This window comes from Pelodiscus sinensis, chromosome 2 (genome assembly GCF_049634645.1).
Source record: "Pelodiscus sinensis isolate JC-2024 chromosome 2, ASM4963464v1, whole genome shotgun sequence".
Classification (NCBI taxonomy): domain Eukaryota; kingdom Metazoa; phylum Chordata; order Testudines; family Trionychidae; genus Pelodiscus; species Pelodiscus sinensis.
Window position 1 is genome coordinate 72468400 of NC_134712.1, and position 22874 is coordinate 72491273.

General features: G+C 43.7%; 1 protein-coding gene across 1 annotated transcript in view; it reads right to left on the bottom strand.

Moving 5' to 3' along the window:
* The window catches only part of MEP1B (meprin A subunit beta), a 30054-nt gene extending 15495 nt beyond the window's left edge, over positions 1-14559 (bottom strand). The window contains exons 1-4 of the mRNA XM_025180006.2: positions 14342-14559; positions 13589-13706; positions 7315-7493; positions 2770-2988 (exon numbers count right to left, since the gene is read on the bottom strand). Of these exons, the coding sequence (XP_025035791.2) occupies positions 2770-2988; positions 7315-7493; positions 13589-13704 (514 nt within the window). The 5' untranslated portion in view covers positions 13705-13706; positions 14342-14559. The remainder of the gene's footprint in view (positions 1-2769; positions 2989-7314; positions 7494-13588; positions 13707-14341) is intronic.
* Positions 14560-22874: the final 8315 nt, after the last annotated feature.

A 22874-nucleotide genomic window follows, 5' to 3' on the forward strand; every position in this document is an offset into this window, starting at 1 on the left:
GGGACTGATTAATTCAAAGTTCAGGTTCTTTTTCAGCACTCATGAACATCAAATGACTCCATCACAATCAAGAGCTCCATCAACCATCAATCATCTTCTGCATCTCTAAGTGTTGTATTGTGTAACGGGGTATGCTCACCACCATAGCTGCCTCCTGCTGGACACTCTGGGGAGTTAGCTTTCATCTCTGGAGTGCTCCCTTTCAGGTGGTGCCTCATCTGCTGTTAGCTATTTTTCTTCCACCTCTGTATTAGGACCCACATCCCGCCCAGACCGTGGTGTCCTCCCCTTTGGATACTGCAGTGGCCCCACATTCTGGGGTCCTCAGGGAACAACCAAGCCCCTATGCCCACCTTGCCTCAGTGACCCACTGCCAGTTTTCATCAAGCCAACGGCTGGGCAAGATGTAGCCCGGGGTCCGGATCTGGCCTGCCTACCACATTAATCTGGCCTGCAAACAGCATTTTACCACTTTCTATTTATATCCTGCTGCCCATGCCACCAAATTTCTAGGCGGTGGCTTAGGCAGTTGGATCCTATTTAAATGGCTCCTGGTTGCAGAGCTACCTCAGCAAGGGCCAGAGCTGTGAGCCCTTTGCTGTGTTTTTAATTCAAAGCTTCTGGCCCACACAACTCTGGGGGGGATGCTAGTCCCCAGCCCCTCTCTTCTGCCCCAGACCTCTCCCCTTCCAGGGGTGGAGCTGGCACACAACCACATACCAAAATTCATTAAATGGCCCCCTTGCAAAAATTATTGCTCACCTCTGATCTAGCCCCTGCCTCAGGGGCAAACTGCAGTCTCAAATGGCCACTCACCATTGGCAAGGAGGGTATGGGTGTGCTGCATTGGCCTCCCCTGGCTTCCCCTCTGCAGCCTGAGTACCCTCAGGCCTTGCTTCAGGCCCTGCAGCTTGGGAGCTTGCCTGGCCGGAGCTTCCTCAGCCCTGCCTGCCTTTCCCAGCCCTGTTCTACCTTAGGAAACATCTAACTTCCCCGATAGCTAGGTAACTCCTACTCCACAGCTGGAGCAAGAAGAGTGAATCTGTCGGTCTTGCCTCCCTTCCAGGAGCCTTTATTTGTACTTCCCTCATCTGGGTGCTAATTGGCTCCTATCTGCTTCAGTGCTGTTTGCTCCAGGGCTCCAGCACTCTCCTAGAACTGGGCTTTAACCCTTAAAGGGACAGATGTCCCATCACATATTGATATTGTGAAATAGATAATTCTTTATAAAAATGACAGCCCAGATCCTCCGTCTTTACTCAATTAAAATGATATTGGACTCTCCTCCCCAGACTGACATCTCCTCCATTTATCCCAGGCATGGCTACTGGTTTTCCCAAAATTTCTCTGATGACTACTAATTTTGGAACATCAGTTGAATGTAACACTAAAGAGCATTATGCTGGACATAATTTAGCTGCAATATTAAAAATAACACAAACACCTGTTTGCACTTGAAACTTGTGGTTACATCAGCCCATGGAAATTGTGAAAGTTTTGTCTGTCTCATATAAAAAATAAACTAAAACTATACTTGCTGAATGCACAATACGTAGTTTAATAATAAATATTAAGCAGACTGTAAGAAAAAGCACAGCTAATCTAGGAGAGATATTGGTTGAAATCCTGCCCCAATGAAATCTGTAGCAAAACACACAAGATTTCAATAGGTCTATGATTTCTCTCACCCACTGGATATGAATGCAAATAGAGGTAAGAGATCTAGATTGGCAGGTATGTGGCGAGGAAAGACCAAGAAAGTGGTTGTATACAATTTAGAAAAGGGGAAACAGAGTTGCAGAAGATAAGGAGAGAACCCAGTTATGGCCCCAATGAACACTAAGCACATATGTCAGTCCCACAGAGCTCCACTGCTTCATGTGCCTAAAGTTACGCATGTGTTTGTGTGCTGCTGAACTGGGACCTAAGTCAGAATAGGGATTTTTACTAGAAACATGTAGAATTCTAATGTTCGTATTTATTGCATAATGGTTTTGAAACCATAATTCTTTTAATCATAATGTCTAATGATACATCATTTGCTTGATGTTGTGGTGAGGTTACAAAAAAGTTAGAATGTACGCCATTGTATACTTAACAGAATTGGTTTAGTCAATCACAATTACAGATATATGGATCCATGATATATTATAATTCATCTTCCCTTGTTTTCACTCATCTTCTTGAATTACATGGCTTAAGTGCAGAAGCACTGGTCTCACACTGTCACTATACTGTATATAGACTAGATGTGGAAGAGATTTAATGCAGACCTATTTTCTTCAGAGAAACTCCACAGTCTAATTTGATGATACATTCTTTATCCCACAAACTGTGAGAGGTAAGTGTATAGCCAGTGGAAATATAATAGAAACAGCAGTGACTACTGTATTTTTCTACAGTTGCTACTGTAACTGCTCTGGAATCAAAAAACTGTGTACAGCAAAGCATATCTAAAAACAACCACCCAAGCTATAAACACAAGTCAATTGACTAGTAAAGCCGTTCTTTAATTAAAGGTCAAATAAAATTTCAGGGGAAGCTTTGCATTACCTCCTACACAGCAGGACTCCTGTAGGAGTGTTCTATTATTTCTAGCTATTTTCACTGCACTGTTATTTCTGGTGCTCTTAATATACCACTTTTTAAAACTGTTAACTTCTCTGTTACTTGTGCTGGGTGCATCCAATATGGGTATTTTTTTCTTGATTTCTTCTATATAATAGACAGGATAAGCAATAATGATTCAAGAGAACTTGAAAAACTTACTGCAGTTGTATAGGCGATTTAGCTTCTGGAGATCATAATCACTGAAGTCCATCCTTTGCCCAATCACATCCATGAAGTCTGGTATGTTAGTTATTATGGTTGGTTCAGTTCCATTCCTGAATGCCGTTTTACTATAGTGCATCACAGAAGTGTAATCATAGGGAACATTCAGGGCACTTGATGTTTTATCATCATATGTATTGAAATTGTGTTCTTTACCTAATGAAGGATGTAAAAATTACCTAAAATACATATGTGAAGTGTCTGCATTTACATTAAGAAAACTATGTTATTTAAGATTTCAAGGACTGAATAATAGATTTTTAAGGGGAAAAGGGAGCATTATAATTATTTAGTCTGCCTTGCTGCACAACACTGACCATGGAATTTTACTGTGTGATTCCTGCATCAAATCCATAACTTCTGGTTAAAATATATTGTTGGCACCTCCAGTTTTGCTTTGAAGACTCCCCCCCCTTCCTCCCGACACACATACATAGACTTACCTTATTTCTGGTTCTGGAAATGTTTGTTGCTTCAACTTCCAAGAACTGAAAGTTTTGACTTTGGATGGTTTAATATAAAACTTTTTCATGCATGTCTGGTAACTCCCAGTTGCATGTTGCACCAGTAGCATTCACATGGGATTCCTGTTCTATTTTCAGTTTGCATCATGTAAACACATGGTGGTAGTTTATTGGGAACTGAGGGAGTAGCATTGTTGGGGTTGCTTCATAGCAGGGCTGGAATCGTTGCAAGGCATGACTGGGGCTGGCTCTTAAGATGGCTGGTATCAAGGTCCTAGATCCCTAGAAGATCCTGGTACTCAGGAGATAGCTCCTCTCTAACATAGGTGCTAACTCTGGGGCTAGAGCATCCATAGGAAAAAAACCAGCACCATTAGTGTCTCCACCAATCAACTCCTCCTCCTCCCTTCCACCCCCCTCCCCCCCCCCCACCACACACACATCTCCAGGCTGCTGACAGACCTTGCTGATCAGCACATCCCCCTCTCTCCCAGAACTTCTACAGCTGGCAGGCTTAAGGTGGTATCTTGGATGGGTAGCACTATAATGGTGTAGGGTCTTGTCCAGCTCATCATAAAACCGACAGGTTGCTTAGTCTCTTCTGGATTATCATCTTTTTGTCCCTAATTTCACTATACTTACTCCTGAGCTTTGTGCTCTTTATCTAGCACGGGTCAGCCCCTGGTTGTAGACCTTCTCAGACTTCTGTTTAGCAATGTACACAAAAAGGTCTTTCTTCCAGTGACTGGCCACAAGAACTTCCTGCATGGACACTTCTCCTCAGATGATGATGAGATCCAGGACTTCCGCTCAGCAGGAAGCACCTGCATAAGACATGTTTTCGGACAGCTGAAGCACTATCGTAGTTGCATTGCAGAAACTGTTGAAACTCTCAGGTCCGGGAGCAAATGGGCAAATTCTGGCTCTGCTGTGAAAGGAAATGTCCTGGGAACTGAACACCAGATCGGGGAAGGCATACAGGTGAATGGACAGGTCCATAATTGTAAACCTATAATGTTACTGTGGGATAGGTACTGGAATTGTGAAAAAAGTGGTGCACAGCAACTGCATCCACAAAAATAGTAGACTGCGCTAATTCAATTTGTAGCCACCCTTGTCCACTTGGCAAGAGGACTCCAGAGAGACAGCAAATATGGACTTAGTGCACTGTGAGTGAGTGAGTTTTGTGTGCAACTGTCTTCAAACCAGAAAAGTTTCTTCTGTCTCTCATTGGAAGCAATGCTCTTCAGATCTTGACTTATTCTTGTAGCTCTTTTCAGAAGCCATTCCAATTTGTCAGTAACCCCTTTGAGGGGGAGACCTTAGGACTGGACCCAGTACTGCTTTATGCTTCTGCTTGATATTCCCTGATGTTTTATGCCTGGTTATTTCACTTAGCAATACATTATCTAATAAGTCACTTACAGCCATCCTCAGAATATGTTCCTATACATATTTCCTAGAAGTTTTTTATAAATCATCTGTTTGAGACTAAAGTTTTACATTTTAGAAACATTTAAAATTATTTTGTCTAAATAATAGCATCTGTGCTCTAGCTTTGTGGAAATATATGCAGTGTTGCCATCACTGTCAGTCCCAGGATTTTAAAGAGAGAATGAGGTAATATATTTTAGTGGAGTAACTTTTTTCTCTTACCAAAAGAAGATGGTCCAATAAGAGAGAGTGCAACATCTTTGCTTATCTCTAGAAATATAGCATTTTAAAATTGTGAACAGCATTGTTATCTGCTGATAAAATGTCAGCAAAAAACAATTAAATACAAATCCAAAAAAGATAGTTTAAATTGTCATTCTTTACAATATCTTCTTGCACCTTCAGCTTGTGGCTGATCATCCATAAATAAAATGTATTTGATCCAATAAATATGCCTTTCACTGTGGGATTTTGTACATGTTCTTGAGTCAGAAAGGAATGGAGCTCATATTCAGTGCCATAACCTTCATGTTGCCTGACAAACACAGACAATCCCAATGAACCAAAGAAACAGAGATCAATAAGATTCCTGAGAGGGCCTCAGTTGTGGAACAAGCCTCTACCCTTGTCTATTAAGCTACATCTAGACTACAGGCCTCTTTCGGAAGAAGCTTTTTTGGAACAGATCTTCTGAAAAAACTTCTTCGGAAAGAGAGTGTCCACACTGCAAAAGTGCAATCTGCTTTTTTGAAAGATAGTGTCCACATGGAATGGATGCTCTCTCGTATGTAAGCTGTGATTACAATGGATGGAATGGCCACCAAGGCACCTGAGCTTTTTTCTCTTCTTCCAAAAGAACTCCCTCTTCCCTATCCACAGGCTTCTTCCTGGTAGAATGAGGATTACCAATGCCAGAAAACCCCCTTTGTTCTTTTGATTTTTCTTGTGGAAGAACGCAATTGCAGAGTGCACGTTCTTCAAGTTTTGTCGGAAAAACAGCTGTTTTTCCAACAAAACTCTGCAGTGTAGACATACCCTTATAGTCCAACATTTTTGAGCTTATATACTGCATGATTCATGTTTTCACGTAGGTGACAGTTTGGGTATGTCTAGACTACATGGCTCCGTCGACAGAGCCATGTAGATGACTTTTCTAGACATAGGGAAATGAAGCAGCGATTTAAATAATCGCCGCTTCATTTACATCAAAATGGTCGCCACGCTGTGCCACAATTGACAATGGAAGCCTTTGTCAACTGCCCTGGTAAACCTCATTTCACGAGGCATACCGGGGCGGTCGACAAAGGCTTCCCTTGTCGACCGCGGCGCGTCCAGACTACTGCGCTGTGCCACCAAACAGCTGATCGGCACAGCGTGCCAGCCATTTTGATGTAAATGAAGTGGCAATTATTTAAATTGCTGCTTCATTTCCCTATGTTTAGAAAACTCATCTACATGGCTCCATCGATGGAGCCATGTAGTCTAGACATACCCTTTAAGTGGGGGGAGTGAGGGTAGGAACCTTAAAGAGTCCTAAAGACTTGGTAATGCCAGTGGATTGTAGCAAAATACAGGACTGTGTAGCACTTTAAAGACTAACAAGATGGATTATTAGATGATGAGCTTTCGTGGGCCAGACCCACTTCCTCAGATCAAATAGTGGAAGAAAATAGTCACAACCATATATACCAAAGGATACAATTTAAAAAAAATGAACACATGAAAAGGACAAATCAAATTTCAGAACAGGAGGGGGATGTGGGGGGGGGGGAGGAAGGAAGGTAAATGTCTTTGAGCTAATGGTATTAGAGGTGATAATTGGGGAGGCTATCTTTGTAATGGGTAAGATAACTAGAGTGTTTGTTGAGACCCACTTGTAAAGTGTCGAATTTTAGCATGAATGACAGTTCAGAGGATTCCCTTTCAAGTGTAGATTTAAAAGGTCTTTGAAGCAGGATGCAGGTGATTAAGTCGTTGAGACAATGTCCTTTCTGGTTGAAATGGCAAGAAACTGTTTTTTCTTTGTGATCCTGTCTAATATCTGTTTTGTGGGCATTGATCCTTTGGCGAAGTGTCTGAGACATTTGTCCAATGTACATAGCAGATGGACACTTTCAGCACATGATAGCATAGATTATATTTCTGGATGAGCAGGAACTGTAGTTTGCTGAGATTTTCCATGATTGGCTCCTGGTTTTGATTTGGTTGCACTGGGTTTTTGATTGTTTTTTAAATATTGCCAAAAGCTTCTAGAGAAATAGATGGAGTCATTGTAAACTACTGTAAATGAATCCAATTACTGTGCTCCAAAATGCTCCCTTACTCTGGGCATTGCACCTTGCACAATGAGGCCCCAATCCTTCATTATGGCCTCCAGGAACTGCCATGATACAGATGAAAATAACGGAATTTATTGCCGTAATTAGATGTCCCTTAACATTTATCTCTTTGGTGTAGGTAGTTTTTTAAATAAATAAAGGTGAGGTGATTTTATTTTTAAGTTTCATTCAGCTACAGCAGGATTTTAACAGATTAGTCTTCTCTCCTGCCTTAAGTAAAAAGAAAGCAAGTGGAAATGGTTTACCTGACTGAATTCTGTCCCACATTATGGAGACATAATCATCCCGATCAGATCGTGATTGCTCATGCCAGAATCCAAGAGCATGAAGGAACTCATGTTGAATAGTTCCAATCCTGTCACAGTTGGCTCCAATCGAGAGCTGCTGTTTCCCTTGTTGGCGATTCCCCACAGAAGACCAGCAACTAATAAAAAAAAGTAGGAGAGGTCTGAGAAACATAGAACTAATGTTCCCAAATAATCTTTTTAATCAGTCTGCTTTGGCAGATAGGGTGCATCTACACTGAAGGGCTTAACTCGAAATAAATTATGCAAATTGACCTGCGTCAATTGCGTATCTTATTTCAAAATAGCTTATTTTGAAATAAGGAGCATCTACACAGCACTTATTTAAAAATAGAGCACTCTTCCTCTGACCTCTTATTCTTCATACAATGAGCATTACAGAAGTTGGAGTAAGTAGTCCTCCAGCTTGATGGTATTTTGACACTATTTCGAAATAACTGCCTGCTGTGTAGACGTGGACTAAGTTATTTCGGAATAGTGTTGCAGTGTAGATGTACCCATACAGTTTGCATTTAAGAGCAACAAAGTTTCATGAAATAATGTGTTTGCCACACAGAGAACACATTTATTTTTCTTTTATAATTTATTCTAGTTTAACATATTTGGTGTTAGTTCTCCAGCTTGTCCCTTCCTCTAGTAGTCAGTTTAACGTGTTTGTCTGGAACGTGTTTTGTTTCTATGGGTTTATTTCTTTAACTGGAAAATACTGATGACAGAACAGGTTGATGGGATTTTTTTGATCCTGCCCTTTGATCTGACCCAGTATGTCTATTCTTACATTCACATAGGATTTTTCCTAGCAAATTCAGGCCATCAAATTATTTTTCTAATTAAGGATTTTTCCCATTATTGAATGTAGTTGCTTGTGGAAGATACTGGTGTTGACATTCCCAAAGAAAGAAAGAGACAAGCTGAGAGAGGTAATTGTTGTTATTAGACACACCTCTGTTGATATGAGACAGAGACTTAAGTATTCACCCAAGAATTCTGAAGAAACTCAACTATGAAATTGCAGAATTAATTGTGGTATGTAACCTATCACTGAAATCGGTGTCTAAACCAGATGACTAGATGATAGCTAACGCGACATGATTTTTAAAAAAAAAGGGTATATAGAGGTACTTCCGGTAATTGCAGGCCTAACTTTGGAACGAGACAAATTCATTGAAACTCTAGTAAAGAACAGAAATATATTCAACACAGCTTTCATAAAGGGAAATCATGCCTCACCAATCAGTTAGAATTCTTGAAGGAGTCAACAAACACTTGGACAAGGGGGATCCAATGGATATAGTATACTTGATCTTCCAGAAAGCCTATGACAAGGTCCCTCACCAAAAGCTCTTAAGCAAACTAAGTTGTCATGGGATGAGAGGTCCTCTCTTGGATCAGTAATGTATTAGAACATAGGAAACAAAAGGTAGGGATCTGTAATGGAACCAGTGTGTTCAACATATTCTTAAATGTTCTAGAAAAAAGGGGGGTACACCAATGTGCAAAGTTTGCAGATGATACAAAATTACTGAAGAGCGTGCAAAGCTGACAGTGAAGAATTACAAAGGAATCTCACAAAACTGGGTAACTAAGCAACAAAAGTGTCACATGAAAAGATGGGGTCTACATTAGCTGTAAATGCTCAAGAAAAAGATCTTGGAGTCATTGTAGCTAATTCTCTGAAAACTTCCACTCAATATGTAGCATCAGTTAAAAAAAAGGCAGCTAACAATGTTGGGAACCATTAGAAAAGGGGTAACTAATCACAGAATCATAGAACAGGAAGTGACCTCGAGAGTTCATTGAGTCCAGTCACCTGATCTCACAGCAGGACCAAGTATTGTCCAGAACAGTGTTTCTTAAACACTGGTGTGCCACGAGGCAGTTGAAGGTGTGCTGCAGAGAGCAGAAGAATGACTTCTTGTGTCTTGCTCACAACACACCTGTTAATGCATCCCAGAATCATGTTTTCTTTTTTTTGCAACAGCGTCACACTGTTGACTCATATTTAGCTTATGGTCCACTATGATTTTCTGCTCTACTCTGCGCTGATTAGTCCTCAGCTGGAGTTTTGTGTCCAGTTCTGGGCACCACAATTCAAGAAAGATGTGGAGAAATTGGAGAAGGTCCAGAGAAGAGCAACAAGAATGATTAAAGGTCTAGAGAATATGACCTGTGAAGGAAGACTGAAAGAATTGGGCTTGTTTAGTTTGGAAAGGAGAAGACTGAGAGGGGATATGATAGTAGTTTTAAGGTATCAAAAAGGGTGTCACAAGGAGGGGGGAGAAAAATTGTTGCCCTTAGCCTCTGAGGATAGATCCCTTTCTGCAGTACTCCTTCCTAGAAAGTTGCTTCACATTTTGTATGTGTGAAACTGACTGTTCCTTCCTAAGTGGAGTAGTTTGCATTTGTCCTTATTAAACTTCATCCTATTTACCTCCTACCATTTCTGCAGTTTGTCCAGATAATTTTGAATTATGACCATATCCTCCAAAGCACTTGCAACCCCTCCCAGCTTGCTATCACCTGCAAACTTAATAAGCGTACTCTCTATGCCAATACCTAAATTGTTGATGAAGATATTGAGCAGAATCAGTCCCAAAACAGACCCCTGTGGAACCCCACTTGTTATGCTCTTTCACCACGATTGTGAACCGTTAAAACAGAAAATATCACAATGCCATATAGATGGTATGTTTACACCTTGAATAATATATGAAGCTCCAGTTCCCCCATTTAAAAAATGTTAGAAATGGAAAAGATAGCAAGAAGGCCAACAAAAATGATTAAGGATATGAAACGGCTTCCGTAGGAGCTGAAATATTGTTCATCTTGGAAAAGAGATGACTAAGAGGTGAGGAGATGATTGAGGTCTATAAAAGTGAATAAGGAAGTATTATTTACTCATTCAATTTACTGAAGACCCAGGATCACCCAATAAAACGAATAGGCAACAGGTTTAAAACAAACAAAAGGAAGTATTTCTTCATACAATGAAGAGTCAACCTATGGAACTTGTTACAGTGGGGTGTTGTGAACAGCACAACTATAATTGACTTTAAAAGAATGAGATAATTTCCTGGTCCAGATTGACTAATTGCCCCCTATGCTCTAGTTGTCCTTCAGCCTCTGATTGCCAAATGCTGCAACTGGCTGACAGGATAGATTACTTGATAACTGTTTTTTTTTTAATTCTTTCTAAAGCATCAGTCATTGGCCACTGCTGGAAGGCAGGTTGCTAGACTAGATGGACCACTGGTCTGACCCAGGATGAGCTTACACAGAGCTCTTCTTCAGGGCAGCAGCAGTTCAATTTCCTGACCATGTGCCCCAATTATTACCAAAAGAGAGCACATTTATGGATTAGCAGGTAGTTCTTCAATCACCAAGTTCTTGATCTCTGTTGTGACATTAGGAATAAGAGTGTGAAGTGTAGAAGTGGCATTTGTCAGTGGAGGCATTTCCATTAAGAACTGACACCATCAACTTATTTCATACATGATGCTGAACAGCAATCAGATGGTAACAATTTTCTTCTATTACTGATGTCATTTGAATTTTAAAAAGACAACCTAGACATTAAAAGATTCCATATCTCATTATTAATCTTCTGAAACACCTACTTTCCCACCTCTTGATGTCATTTTATAGAGGCAAGTGAATTAGATACATGTATGTTAAGGAGAAGGTGATTTATCAAAACTTTATTACCCCCCAAAAGATCTATCTATGTGTATATCATCCCCAAGAATTTTACACTACTGCCTAAATGGCATCTTTTAGATTAGGGCTTTTTAACGTACAGACCCAGGAGACTTGACTGAAACAATCAAGGTTACGTAGAGCAGAGTGAAAGATGATCAGTTCTTGTCTCTTTATCTTTTCCTATAACAGAACATGGGCACACGGGGAACTAAAGGACAGTAATAATGGAGCCAATTTGAAAAAGTACCTGTTGAAACTTACCAGCAAGGAGGTTGTAAAGTTAAATACTTAAGTGGCATTATTTAAACTATGACTATCCATAACTTTTACTGATAAGCTAGCCAAGGTAATAAGGGTAATCAAACTAAGCTTTTAAGGTCGGAATTTCTGCTTCAGCATGGTATTGCATAACTTCTAATAGAGCTACAAAAAGGACCATAATAATGGTGAGGCTTTTAAAACACCAATGGCTAAATCTTGCAGTTCTTATTGTTGAAGTCAGTGGAAGTTCAGAAGTCCAGGGATTTAACCGTATATGATCTTTTTTGATCTGGCTGGTAAAACACCTGGATTTATTAGCATGGAAAATTCATAGGTTTAGTTAATAAATTCATAGGTTAGGTTCAGCATTGCAATGCCTAATGTTTAGGTGTTCTTCCAGCTAGTGGAATCCACAGCCCTGAGTTAGGAGTCTAGGCTTCCAGTCCCTATGTGATGCATGAGGAAAGTCTGGTGCCAAGAATAGGATCCACCAAAGCCAGCATGGTCCTGAGTGGTGAGCTGCATAAGCTAACAAGTAGAAAATGCAGAAGAGAGGAGTATGGCCAAAGCCACACTCCTCGAAAGGAAGTAAAGTAATATGGCTACATCCTCACTGCAGGCTTTTTGCACAAGAATAGCTGTTCTTGTGCAAAAACTTGCAGAGCATCTATACTGCACCGTGTTTTTGCATAAGTAAATGTACAATACAGCATCGGAAAACAGGGCTTCTTCCAGAAGAGTTATTCCTCTCCCCATGACGAATAAGCCCTCTTGCGCAAGAGCTCTTCCAGAAGGAGGCAGTGTAGACAGGCAACATTAATTTCTTGCACAAGAAACCCCTAAGGCTAAAATGGTCATCAGAGCTTTCTTGTGCAAGAGAGTGTCCGCACTGCCATGGACATTCTTGCACACAAGCACATCTCTTGTGCAAAAGTACATGGCAGTGTGGACGCGCTCTTGTGGAAGACCTTTTGCACAAGAACTCTTTCTTGTGCAAAACAGTTCTTGCACAAGAAGCCTGCAATGTAGACGTAGCCTGTCTGTTCCATTTTGTGTCAATGACCATTAGAACAGGGCTTTGAAGTTGAACCTTACATATCCCAAGTGTGCTGGGTAGTTCCAAGAATCATTATTATTGTCTCTTCAGATCAGTGACTTAAGTATTTCACATGAAGTAGAAGAAATTCAGCAGGAGAGACAGAGAGGCATCCTGAATACTTTATGGCCCAGTGATTAGGGCAATCACCTGTGAGGTGCTAGACTGGACTTCAAATCCTCATTCCCATCAAACAGAGGTGGGATTTGAACTGGAGTCACCCACTTGCTGGATGCATGTGCTAACCATTGGGCTAAAAGATACAAGAAGATGGCACTACCACCATTAATAATATTTCATGTGGATTCCCATCTACTAGACATGTTTTCAGCGTGCCTAATGGATTGGACTGTGCATGCAAGAAAGATGCCTAATCTGAAGATGTCACAGGGCCTTGGGTGTAAGTTGGGTGTCAGGACTGAGGTGGCTGTGTGCATATCTAGTGGCTGAAATCCAGGAACCTACAGTGTTAGAGGGCAGCTGAATAGTAGTTTTAATTATCTATATTTTAGAGTTAGGTGCTTAAATCCTTTTTTGGCTTTAGCCCATAGTATTCAGATCACACTTGCACTTTCACTATTAGTGCATAGGCCTATATAGTAAAAAACATGGAAGGAACAAATTAGCCTAGGTCTAATTTTTTTTTTAACCATTTTCCAGGCACAGGTGGGATGCAAAACAACCCTGCTATGTCACTAACCACATGAAATTCTCTTTATTATGATCGGACAAATTTGCAGTCCTGCAACTGAAGCTATGGCATTCCCAGTGTGGGGTACATAATTGTTATAAGAGAAATGTAGTATGAAAACTTGACAATGAAATTAGTAAGTCCAATGGCCAAACAAGAGTTTGATCAAATAGCTCGATTTACAAAGAAAGGAAAAAACTGTCACTTAAGGATTCAGTTCTCTACAACTCCCATTGGGACCTAGAGTGTTTGTTTGCAAATAAGTATAAGGGAAAACTTAACCTTTTCCAACTTCATACCAGGTTTCAGGCAATTATAGTTTACAATATGTAAAATCTGAGAAATGAATAGGTTGAGATAAGGAATTATATTCAGTTCTCTGGTTTTGGAGAACATACTAAGTAGTATACATAAAAACTGGCCACATATCCACATGGAATGAGAATTTGTCACATTTTCCCTCTTACCCGCTGCCCTTGAACACTGATATATAATTTTGTTCTCCTTCCCAAGGTTTGAAGTCAATACATGTTTTTAGACGATATCGTTCAAATGCTTTGAGTATAAGTCCTTTAGCATTCATTTCTGTAAGGGAAACACAGAGCATTGTTATCAATATAGATCCTTGCAGAGCTTTTACAGACCTCACTCGGGCAAACTACTATTAAAATCTTGGATGAAGGATTGAGCAAAAATTCAGTAAAGGCCTAAGAAGCTACATTGTTTTTTAGCCTTGTTTTCTTTAAACATAATACAATATATTTATGGGTGATTTTTATGCATACAATACAAGATAAGTACTTAATACTTGATCCTGAGAGTTGCTGAGTGCTCTCCACTCCTACTGATCTTAGTGGAATTTTTAGAACCAAGGATTGACTAAAAAAACTCAGATTTCACCCAGAGAAAGTAAAGGGTTATGAACACCTCACTGGGATTGTTCAGACCCTTGAATGCTAGCAATATGTCTAGGTCATCCCCTCGAAGAGATTTATTTGGTTTAAAGCCTTTCATCTATTCATAGCCAAAATTTTGGTCACTCAACTGTGCAAATGGAAAGGCAACTTAACTTAAAAAGATCCCCAGTAACTTTTTCTTTCTTTTCCCTTCACGTAGTGTCATACCTTAGGCAATTGACTTTAAAAACAAACTTGTATTTAAAACTAGTGCAATTTTTCAAACAATGCAATATATATAATTCAAAGGCACAAATACTATACCCAGGCTATCCTCAAGGACATAGGGGATGGTAAGGGGCCACCGATAGTTGTCACCGATAATGGAGTTTCGTGTCTGTATTTGAGAAGGAAAATCAATATAAAAAGTTCAATAAGGAATGACATAGGAGTAGGTAATGAAAAGAAAGATTTGTAGCTCTAACCTGCAAGTAAGCAATATGTCTCATGAATCTGGGTGAATAGGTGAGAAATAAGCCTAGGAGCACAAATGCAGAAGAAGATGGCTCAGTGGTTGGCCTCAGATTTGAAATATTAGCGATCATAGGCACTGACTCTATGAATGTACCAGGACTAGAGCACCCATGGGGGGAAAAATGGTGGGTGCTCAGCAGTTCTCCCTCTCCCCCCAGCTCAACCTGTATAGGTGGCCCAGGGATGGGGAGGAAAGGAGTGAGGTTGGGACATGCTCAGAGGATGGTGCAGAATGGAATGGGGACAAGGCAGGGGCAGGAAGAAGCAGGGTGGGGGTGAGGTCTTCGAGAAGGGGTGGAGTGGGGGGCAAAGTTTGGGGCAGCACCAGGAGGAGAGCTGCCCCAGCCACATTACAAAGGTGGCACCTTTGCTAGAGACTTCCCTGGACCAGAATTTCAAATCCCTGCCGGCGCCAGCTAAACCTTAAGTTCCTTACAGGTTATAAAGATCTGTCTTTCAATGTATCATTATAATATAAATTCCTATCTTCTCTACCTGGACATTAACAACTTCATGACTTCTTTCAGAAGTGTAGGGATTTGTTCTAGTGGCCTTGGTTAAAACTTCCCTTAGGGTATGTCTACACTACCCCGCTAGTTCGAACTAGCAGGGTAATGTAGGCATACCGCACTTGCAAATGAAGCCCAGGATTTGAATTTCCCGGGCTTCATTTGCATAAGCGGGGTGCCGCCATTTTTAAATCCCCGCTCGTTCGAACCCTGTGCCGCGCGGCTACACGCGGCACGAACTAGGTAGTTGGAACTAGGCATCATAGTTCGAACTACCATTACTCCTCATTCCATGAGGAGTAACGGTAGTTGGAACTAGGAAGCCTAGTTCGAACTACCTAGTTTGTGCCGCGTGTAGCCGCGCGGCACAGGGTTCGAACGAGCGGGGATTTAAAAATGGCGGCGCCCCGCTTATGCAAATGAAGCCCGGGAAATTCAAATCCTGGGCTTCATTTGCAAGTGCGGTATGCCTACATTACCCTCCTAGTTCGAACTAGCGGGGTAGTGTAGACATACCCTTACTGTCACTGATCTGCCATGTGCAGATTGATTTCTATCATCCATCCCAGAAGTAATTCAGGAGTGACTAATAATCATCTGCTCCCATTAAATTTGATGACAAAGTTGCCATTGACTTCAAATGAATTAGGCTAAAGCAGATTGTCAGACATTCCCATTGGGATTCTTTGGAATATAATCTACTATATATTTGAGAGAGTTTGTGTGTGTGTGTGTGTGTGTGTGTGTTGGTGTGTTTGTCTGTTTGTTCAAGAATTCCTCCTAAAAGGTAAGAGCTAGGACAAGGGTGGGCAATAATTTTTTGCTGGGGGCCAATTTAGAAATTTTTGAAGTGGCTCTTGGCTACACCTAAAGGGGTGGGACTTCAAGAGGAAGAGGCGGGGCCTCAAGCAGAAGGGGCGGGGGCAGGATACTTCCCTGCTTCCCCATCCAGAGACCACGATTAGTCTGAGGGTGGGAGGGTACCTTTGCCCCCCCCTCCCAGAGATTCCCTCTAGGCACTTGTGCCCCTGGCCGTGGGAGGAGACTATGCATGCATCCCCCTTTGCCCCCAGGCCAATCAGGGCTTGGGGATAGGGGAGCGTGTGAAGCCTCCTCCCACCCTGCCAGGAGTGTGTGGCAAGTGCCATGCACTCCTCACAGGGCGGGGACAGGGCAGAGGAAACTTTGTACACTCCTTCCGCCCCCAGACCCTGATTGTCCCGGGGCGGGGGAGCACGCAAAGCCTCCTCCCCCCCTGCCAGGAGTGTGTGGTGCTTCTAAACACTGTGCACTCCTTGCAGGAAAGGGCAGAGAAAACTTTGCACGCTCCTCCTACCTCCAGTCCAATCAGGGTTTGGGGTTAGGGAGCACGTAGAGTCTCTTCCTGCCCTGCCAGGAGTCACACACTCCTGTCAGGGCAGAGAAAACTTAATCATCCCACTTGGCAGGCTAGATTCCCTTTTGCCCACCCCTGAACTAGGGCCACCAAGTCCAATATACAGCTTCCTCTTACCACAGTGTTTCCCAATTTTATTTGGCCAAGGAACCCTTTTCAGCTTTTCAGAATTTCAAGGAACCCCTAGGTTTGTCAAGCAAAAAAAAAAGGGGGGGGGGATGGACTCCCCCCACCTCCCTTCCGTGAGGCCTCATCCACTCTGTTCCCCTCCTCTCCGTCAATTTCTATCCCCAACCCTTATACCTATCTCAACCTAGTGAGAGTGAGGTGTGGGGTGGGAATGATGGATTTGGGTGTGGGAAGGGGTGAGAAGTACAAGCTCTGGGAGGGAATTTGAATGTAGGAGAAGGGGCTGTTGGCTCGGGGAGGGGGCTCTAGGCTGGGGAGTGTTGGGCTCAGGTGGAAGCTTGGGGTTTTGAGCAAGCCATGGCTTGTGTCTGTGAGGGTGCAGGAGTTTGGGCTGGATACGTGAGGGACTCAGGGCAAGAAGGTTGTGAGTATGATGGGCTCAGGACATAGATTTGTGATGTGTGGATGGTGGAGGAATGTTGTGGCAGAAGACTAGAGATGTGGGGATGCAGGAGTTTGGGGATGTAAGAGGCTCAGGATAGGGGGTTCCAGTGTATGATAGGCTCAGATTTGGGGTCAGGTGGTGCAGAAGTGTTATGATGCTGCAGTGAAATGAGGGTTTGGTCCCAATTGGGGGGTTGTTGGACAGGTTTCATTTTTAAATAAATTATGTCAAACTCAAAAGGTTTTAGCATTTTCTTTATTTATGAGAGGGGTGAGGAACCTGTTTTGAGTCAAAGGTCACTGACCCACAGAAAAGTCAGTTGGGATCACACAAGTGAGATGCAAAAAACAAAAACAAAAAACCCACTCCTCCAAAAAACCCCAAGCCTCACTAATGTGGTCCCAAATGTGCTGGTGGGTGTAGGGGACAGAGTGCTAGTGGGTGCTGGGGATGGGGTGAGGGTGCTGCTAGGTGGAAGGATGCTGGTTCAGGTAGCAGGGTGCTGGGGTCAGGGACATGGTCCTGCTGGGCACTAGGGTGACTGGCAGGGTGCTGGGACAAGGAACAGGGTGCTGCTGAGTCCTGGGGTGTGAGGCAAGGTGCTGGGGCCAGGGCGGTGCTAGGGTGGACGGCAGGGCTGCCAAGGAGTGGGATAGGGATGTGGTGCAGGATCTGGGAAGAAGGTGAGAGGCGGAAGGAGTCAAGGTCTGAGTGGTAGGTAGGGTGCAGAAGCAGGCTGATTGTAGGGTGTTTGGCTGGGGGAGGGAGCAGGAGCAGATTTGGGGTAGGGTGTCTGGCTACGAGGGTGCGAGTAGGGGACTTGGGTAGGAGTTGGACCTCCCTGATCTGGCACCCTCTGGACCTGACTGGCCCCAGATGAGGAATTTTTGGACCACGGGAGGTCATTTCAGGGCTCCTGGTTTTCCCCCTCCCCTTCCCCACTAGGCTTCTTTGCACCTCTATCCCCTGCAACCCAACTGAGCTGCCCACCCCTGCTTGTTCCCTGCACCTCCCCCAAAACCATCCCCCACAATCCAAGGGAGTGCAGCATCAGTTCCATGCAGCCCCTCTCAGCCCAGCTGAGCCGCCAGTCTGTTCTGTATCCCCTCCCCCATCCACCTCAGCCCGGCTGAGCCCTGCACTGGTTCTCTGCATACCTCCCCTACAGCACAGCTGAGCCCCGTTTCCCTGCACCTCCCCCCAAGCCCCACAAAACTGCTGAGCCAAGAGCCGATTCCCTGCTCCTCCCTCCCCTTGAGTCTAGCCTCGGTTCCTGGCACCTCCTGCCTCTTGCAGCCGAACTGAGCTCTGAGCTCCCCCCCCCCACCCCACAGCCCAGCCCAGCTCCCCAGACCTCCCCACTCTGCAACCCAGCTGAGCTCAATTTCCCTGAACCTTCCCCCAAACCATGCAGACATGCTGAGCCAGTGCTGATTCCCTGCCCCTGCCTTCCTCCCTTCCCTTGGTTGTGTCTTCACTAGCACGATCTTGCACCAAAGCAGCCGCTCTTGTGCAAAAATTTGCTGCCTGTCTACTCTGGCCGTGTGTTCTTGCGCAAGTACACTGACATTCTCATGTATGAAATCAGGGCTTCTTGCGCAAGAACTACGATGCTCCCGCCCAGGAATAAGCCCTCTTGCGCAACTCTTCTGCGCAAGAGGCCAGTGTAGACAGGCAACATGAATTTCTTGCTCAAGAAAGCCCTAAGGCTAAAATGGCCATCGACACTTTCTTGGGCAAGAGGGCATCCACACTGCCATAGGCTCTTGTGCAAAAGCACAGCTCGCACATGGCAGTGTGGATGTGTTCTTGCACAAGAACTCTTGCGCAAGGTGTTCTTGTGCAAGAAACAACCAGTGTAGACATTGCCTAAGTTTCCTTACATGAGCAAAAATAATTTTGTGTTGTGCACCAGTACTGAGTTTATGTGGCTTATTTGAATGTGCCACCCAAGTTATTAATAAATATTTTTAAACCTCTACCTTTTCCCTCTGCTTCCATGTTTCCTCCCCGTGCTCCATCAGCTCCTCTGGTGCCTGCTGCCCCCCCCCCCCCCCCACTGCTCACCCTCCTCTGCTGTCCTGACTCCTGCCCTTCTCACTGTCCTCAGCCCTCCTGCAACCTGCCCCCCTCCACCAGCCCTTCTCTCCTTCTTGTGCCCACTCCTCCAGTAGCCCCACTCTGATCATGTGAGCTACCCCTCCTCATCCCCTCTCCTAACACCTCCCTCTACAAACCTGCCCTGCGTCTCTCCTCTGATGGTGGTCCCTCCCCTGCAGGTGCCTGCCCTTCTGCTTCACCCCTAGAATCTCCTGGCACCTGCACCTTTTCTTACCCCTGCACCCTCCTGGTGCCTCCCCCTTCCCTCACTTCCCCTGCCTCCTTTGCCCCCTTTTCCCCTGATGCCCACCTCTCACCATCCCATGCCCCCATTTCCCTCATGCCCCTGTGCCCTCACACATGCCTTGCTCCATCCTGGCCTTTCTCATGCCCACCCCTCTTTCAAGCCTTCTCCCAGCACCTCCCCTCACCCCTCTAGCCCCCAATGCCCTTACCCTCTTCCCTCCCAGCATCACCCTGTCCCCCTCCCACTGACACCTCCCCTCCTGCCTTTTTCCTCATTGTCTGCACTTGGCCCCCTGGCATTTGTCTCTCCTCCATCCCTGTCCCTTGGTGCCTTCCTCTTCCCCCTCTCCCTTCCCCCTCCGCACAAGCACCTTCCTGTCCCAGCACTTCCCTTTTCCCTCTGCACAAGCCCCTTCCCTCCCTTTCCCTTTCCCTCTCCCGTACCTTCTGCCTTCCACTTTGCCGGGACGGAGTCTGTACTCTGTCCCTGGACTCCGAACCTGCAACTCAGCCATGCAGCGCAACACAGTGCCCAACAGGTTTAAAATCCCGGGCCGTGACGTTACGTCACGTCCGGGTATCTCCCCACCCACTGGTTTGAGCGCGCTGTGCAGGGCAGCAGCAGCCAGCAAGTGGGAGCTCAGAGAAGGTTGCGCATGGCAGGGACGGGACCGGGATGGGGATGGGGGAGAGACGCTCTGGGGCCAGGATGGGAGGATGCGCGGGAGGGGGTTGTTGGGACCCGTTCCAGCTCCAAATATTGCTGGAGCATGGGCACCACGAGCCCACACAACTTGCCACCCATGCCTCTGCTGGCTAGCCAGCTCTCTCTCTCTTTTTCAGAGGGGGCGGGGGAGTGCTGGCTCCTCGCGGAACCCCTAGTTTTGCTCCACGGAACCCCAGGTTTCTGTGGAGCACCAATTGGGAAACACTGTCTTACCATAAAATGTTAAAGGTCTGGATGTTCCTGGAGTGGGATAGCATCTCATTAAATCATACACAAAAGAGACACAATCACTAGGCAGGTGAAAGGGATGAGCAGGGGATAGACCCCTCTATCCAGGATTTCCTCAGCCCCGAGCCTCCTACACACTCACCCCTAGGTGCCCTTTAAGGAGGGCTGAAGTTCCCCTCCCCCTGATTCTTATGGGATCATTGTTGGTTGCTCTCTTTCGTCAGGGAGGGAGGGGAAAGTGCACAGTTTGCTGCATTCCTCACTCTGGCGGGGGAGCATAGTAGTTGAATCTGAACTTGCCTCAGGTGGGGGACATGCACCCCTCCCCCAGCTGTGCCTGCTCGAGCTGCAGCTCCCACAAAGAGACGTTTCTCACTTAGCCCCAAGCTGCTGCAGTGAGAGAGGGCTGGGGTGGTCCTCTCTCCCCAGGTAAGTCTGCATAAAGAACCCCTCATCCTCAGTCCCACCCTAGAGCAATTATTTAAATGAAGCATGTACATTTTTATTTTATTTTCTAAAAAGCAAACACGACTTGAGTTAAGGATCCTAGCAATGTTGGGTATGTCTTTTGGTGCATTATATAATACAATTTTTATTTTTGAGGTGAATAGAGATACCAGAAGGATAGTCTAAAATGAAATGATAATCAAGGACCTAAACTTGCATAACTTTCAGTTGGGCAACTTATGTGAGAAGGAAAGGTTTACAGGGAAATGTCTGAAGTTTCATACACTGACAAACATTGTGCAGATTTGCAGATAAACTAAGAATATCTCAAGCAGGCATCTCTGCATGTGATTATTGCCAATACTCCTAAAACTACAAGTCTCAAGTCACAATAAAGAAAATAAGTTTATTACATTGATCTGATGGCTGAACTGATTTTTACTCTGGTTAAAGCTTTTGTAAATGAACATAACTCATTCATTATTTACAACATTTCATACAAATCATTCCCAAATTATTTCAGTTCATGGTTACAGAAACAACATTTATGGCTAGTACAAACTAGAGGCGCTGAGCATTTTCAGATCAGCGGTGCTTTATATTACATAAATCAGTGGCACATTTCTGGTTTCATATTTTATGTGTAAACTCACCCCATCGTGTTTGATATCTCCTTCAAAAAGATTCAGTCCTAAAGCTAAAAAGTAACAACTGATTAACATTCAAACATTGTATTGATCTCTTACTATTACAATGAAACTTTCAAAAGATACAAAGAATATTTTTTTAAATCCACCTTCATTGATGTCCAAAATATCTTGATCAATTCCCCCATCTACATCTACTTCTGAAAAACAAAAAGCAAGTGAGATAGGACATTAATCTTTGCTATTATCTTTATGAAGTATGAAAATTAATGCAATAAGATAACCGACACTGGTGTGTTTATGTGCAGCTGTTTTTGTTAGCTGCCTTCAGCACACTCATATAGAACTCTGAACAGAACTCACCCAATGACTCTGGAGTAGGCTAGCGAGGAGGGAAAAAAGAGAGAGAGAAATTAAAAGGGTGCGCAAAATGAAATGTTACTAACATTATTCTTTTAAAAACATTAGAGATCCATCTTGAGCTCAACTAACAGCATTTATTGCTGGCCATTTTCAGTGTATTTTAGCAAGCTAGGATTAGGTTGTAGTAGGAACCTGCATTTTGTGTTCTGCAATCTGTTCCTATTTGTGTATGTCTGTTTATGTGTGTGCTTGCACTCAGATGTTCCCCAGACTGAAGAAAGGGAGAACCCTTCTCAAATTTGTACTACCCCTGTTTAGATTGCAGAACATAAAATGCATCATGAAGCAAACCACTTCATACATTTCAAATAATACTTTTTGATCTCATGCTCCACTGACTTCACTGGGCTATTGTAAGTGAGATCAGAATGAGGGCCTTAGATGAAAGGATAATCATATAGTCATGAATGTAGGAATACGGAGTAGATAAAACAAGTCATCTTGTCCAGCCCAATCTTGCCAGATTCTATAATGTCAATAGCCCTCCATTATGTAGTAAAGTTTTATGGCACTGATGTCCTACCATCACATTGATCTACCTTTTAAAAAATCCATAGTCCAATATCTAACAGACACACATGGGAAAGATATCAAATAATTTCACAGACTTCATCTACTTTTGAAGAATCTGATCCTGCATACACTTACTCACACAGGTAGCCCTCACTTACCTGGATAACAAAGTCCATTGAAATCAGTAGGGCTACGTCAACACAGTGGAACTATTTCAGGATACCTCTGGTCTTAAGAGCCAGCCCATTATATTGAAATATAACAGCCTCACTATTCCGACATCCCTCAGCCTAAGGTCCCAGCTCAAAGCTGCCCAATTCATTTGAAGCTTGACACTGGAATAAGGGACTTTTTGGAATAGTGCCTTATTTTGAAGTAAGGGTGCTGTGTAGATTCACCCTAAATGACTATCTAATGTTCTTCAGTGCACTTTGGTTCTGGCTCTTAGGCGGCCAAATCAGAGAAATTTCACTGAGAAAAGTAAATATGTGCAAGGTGAGGCTGAACATAAAT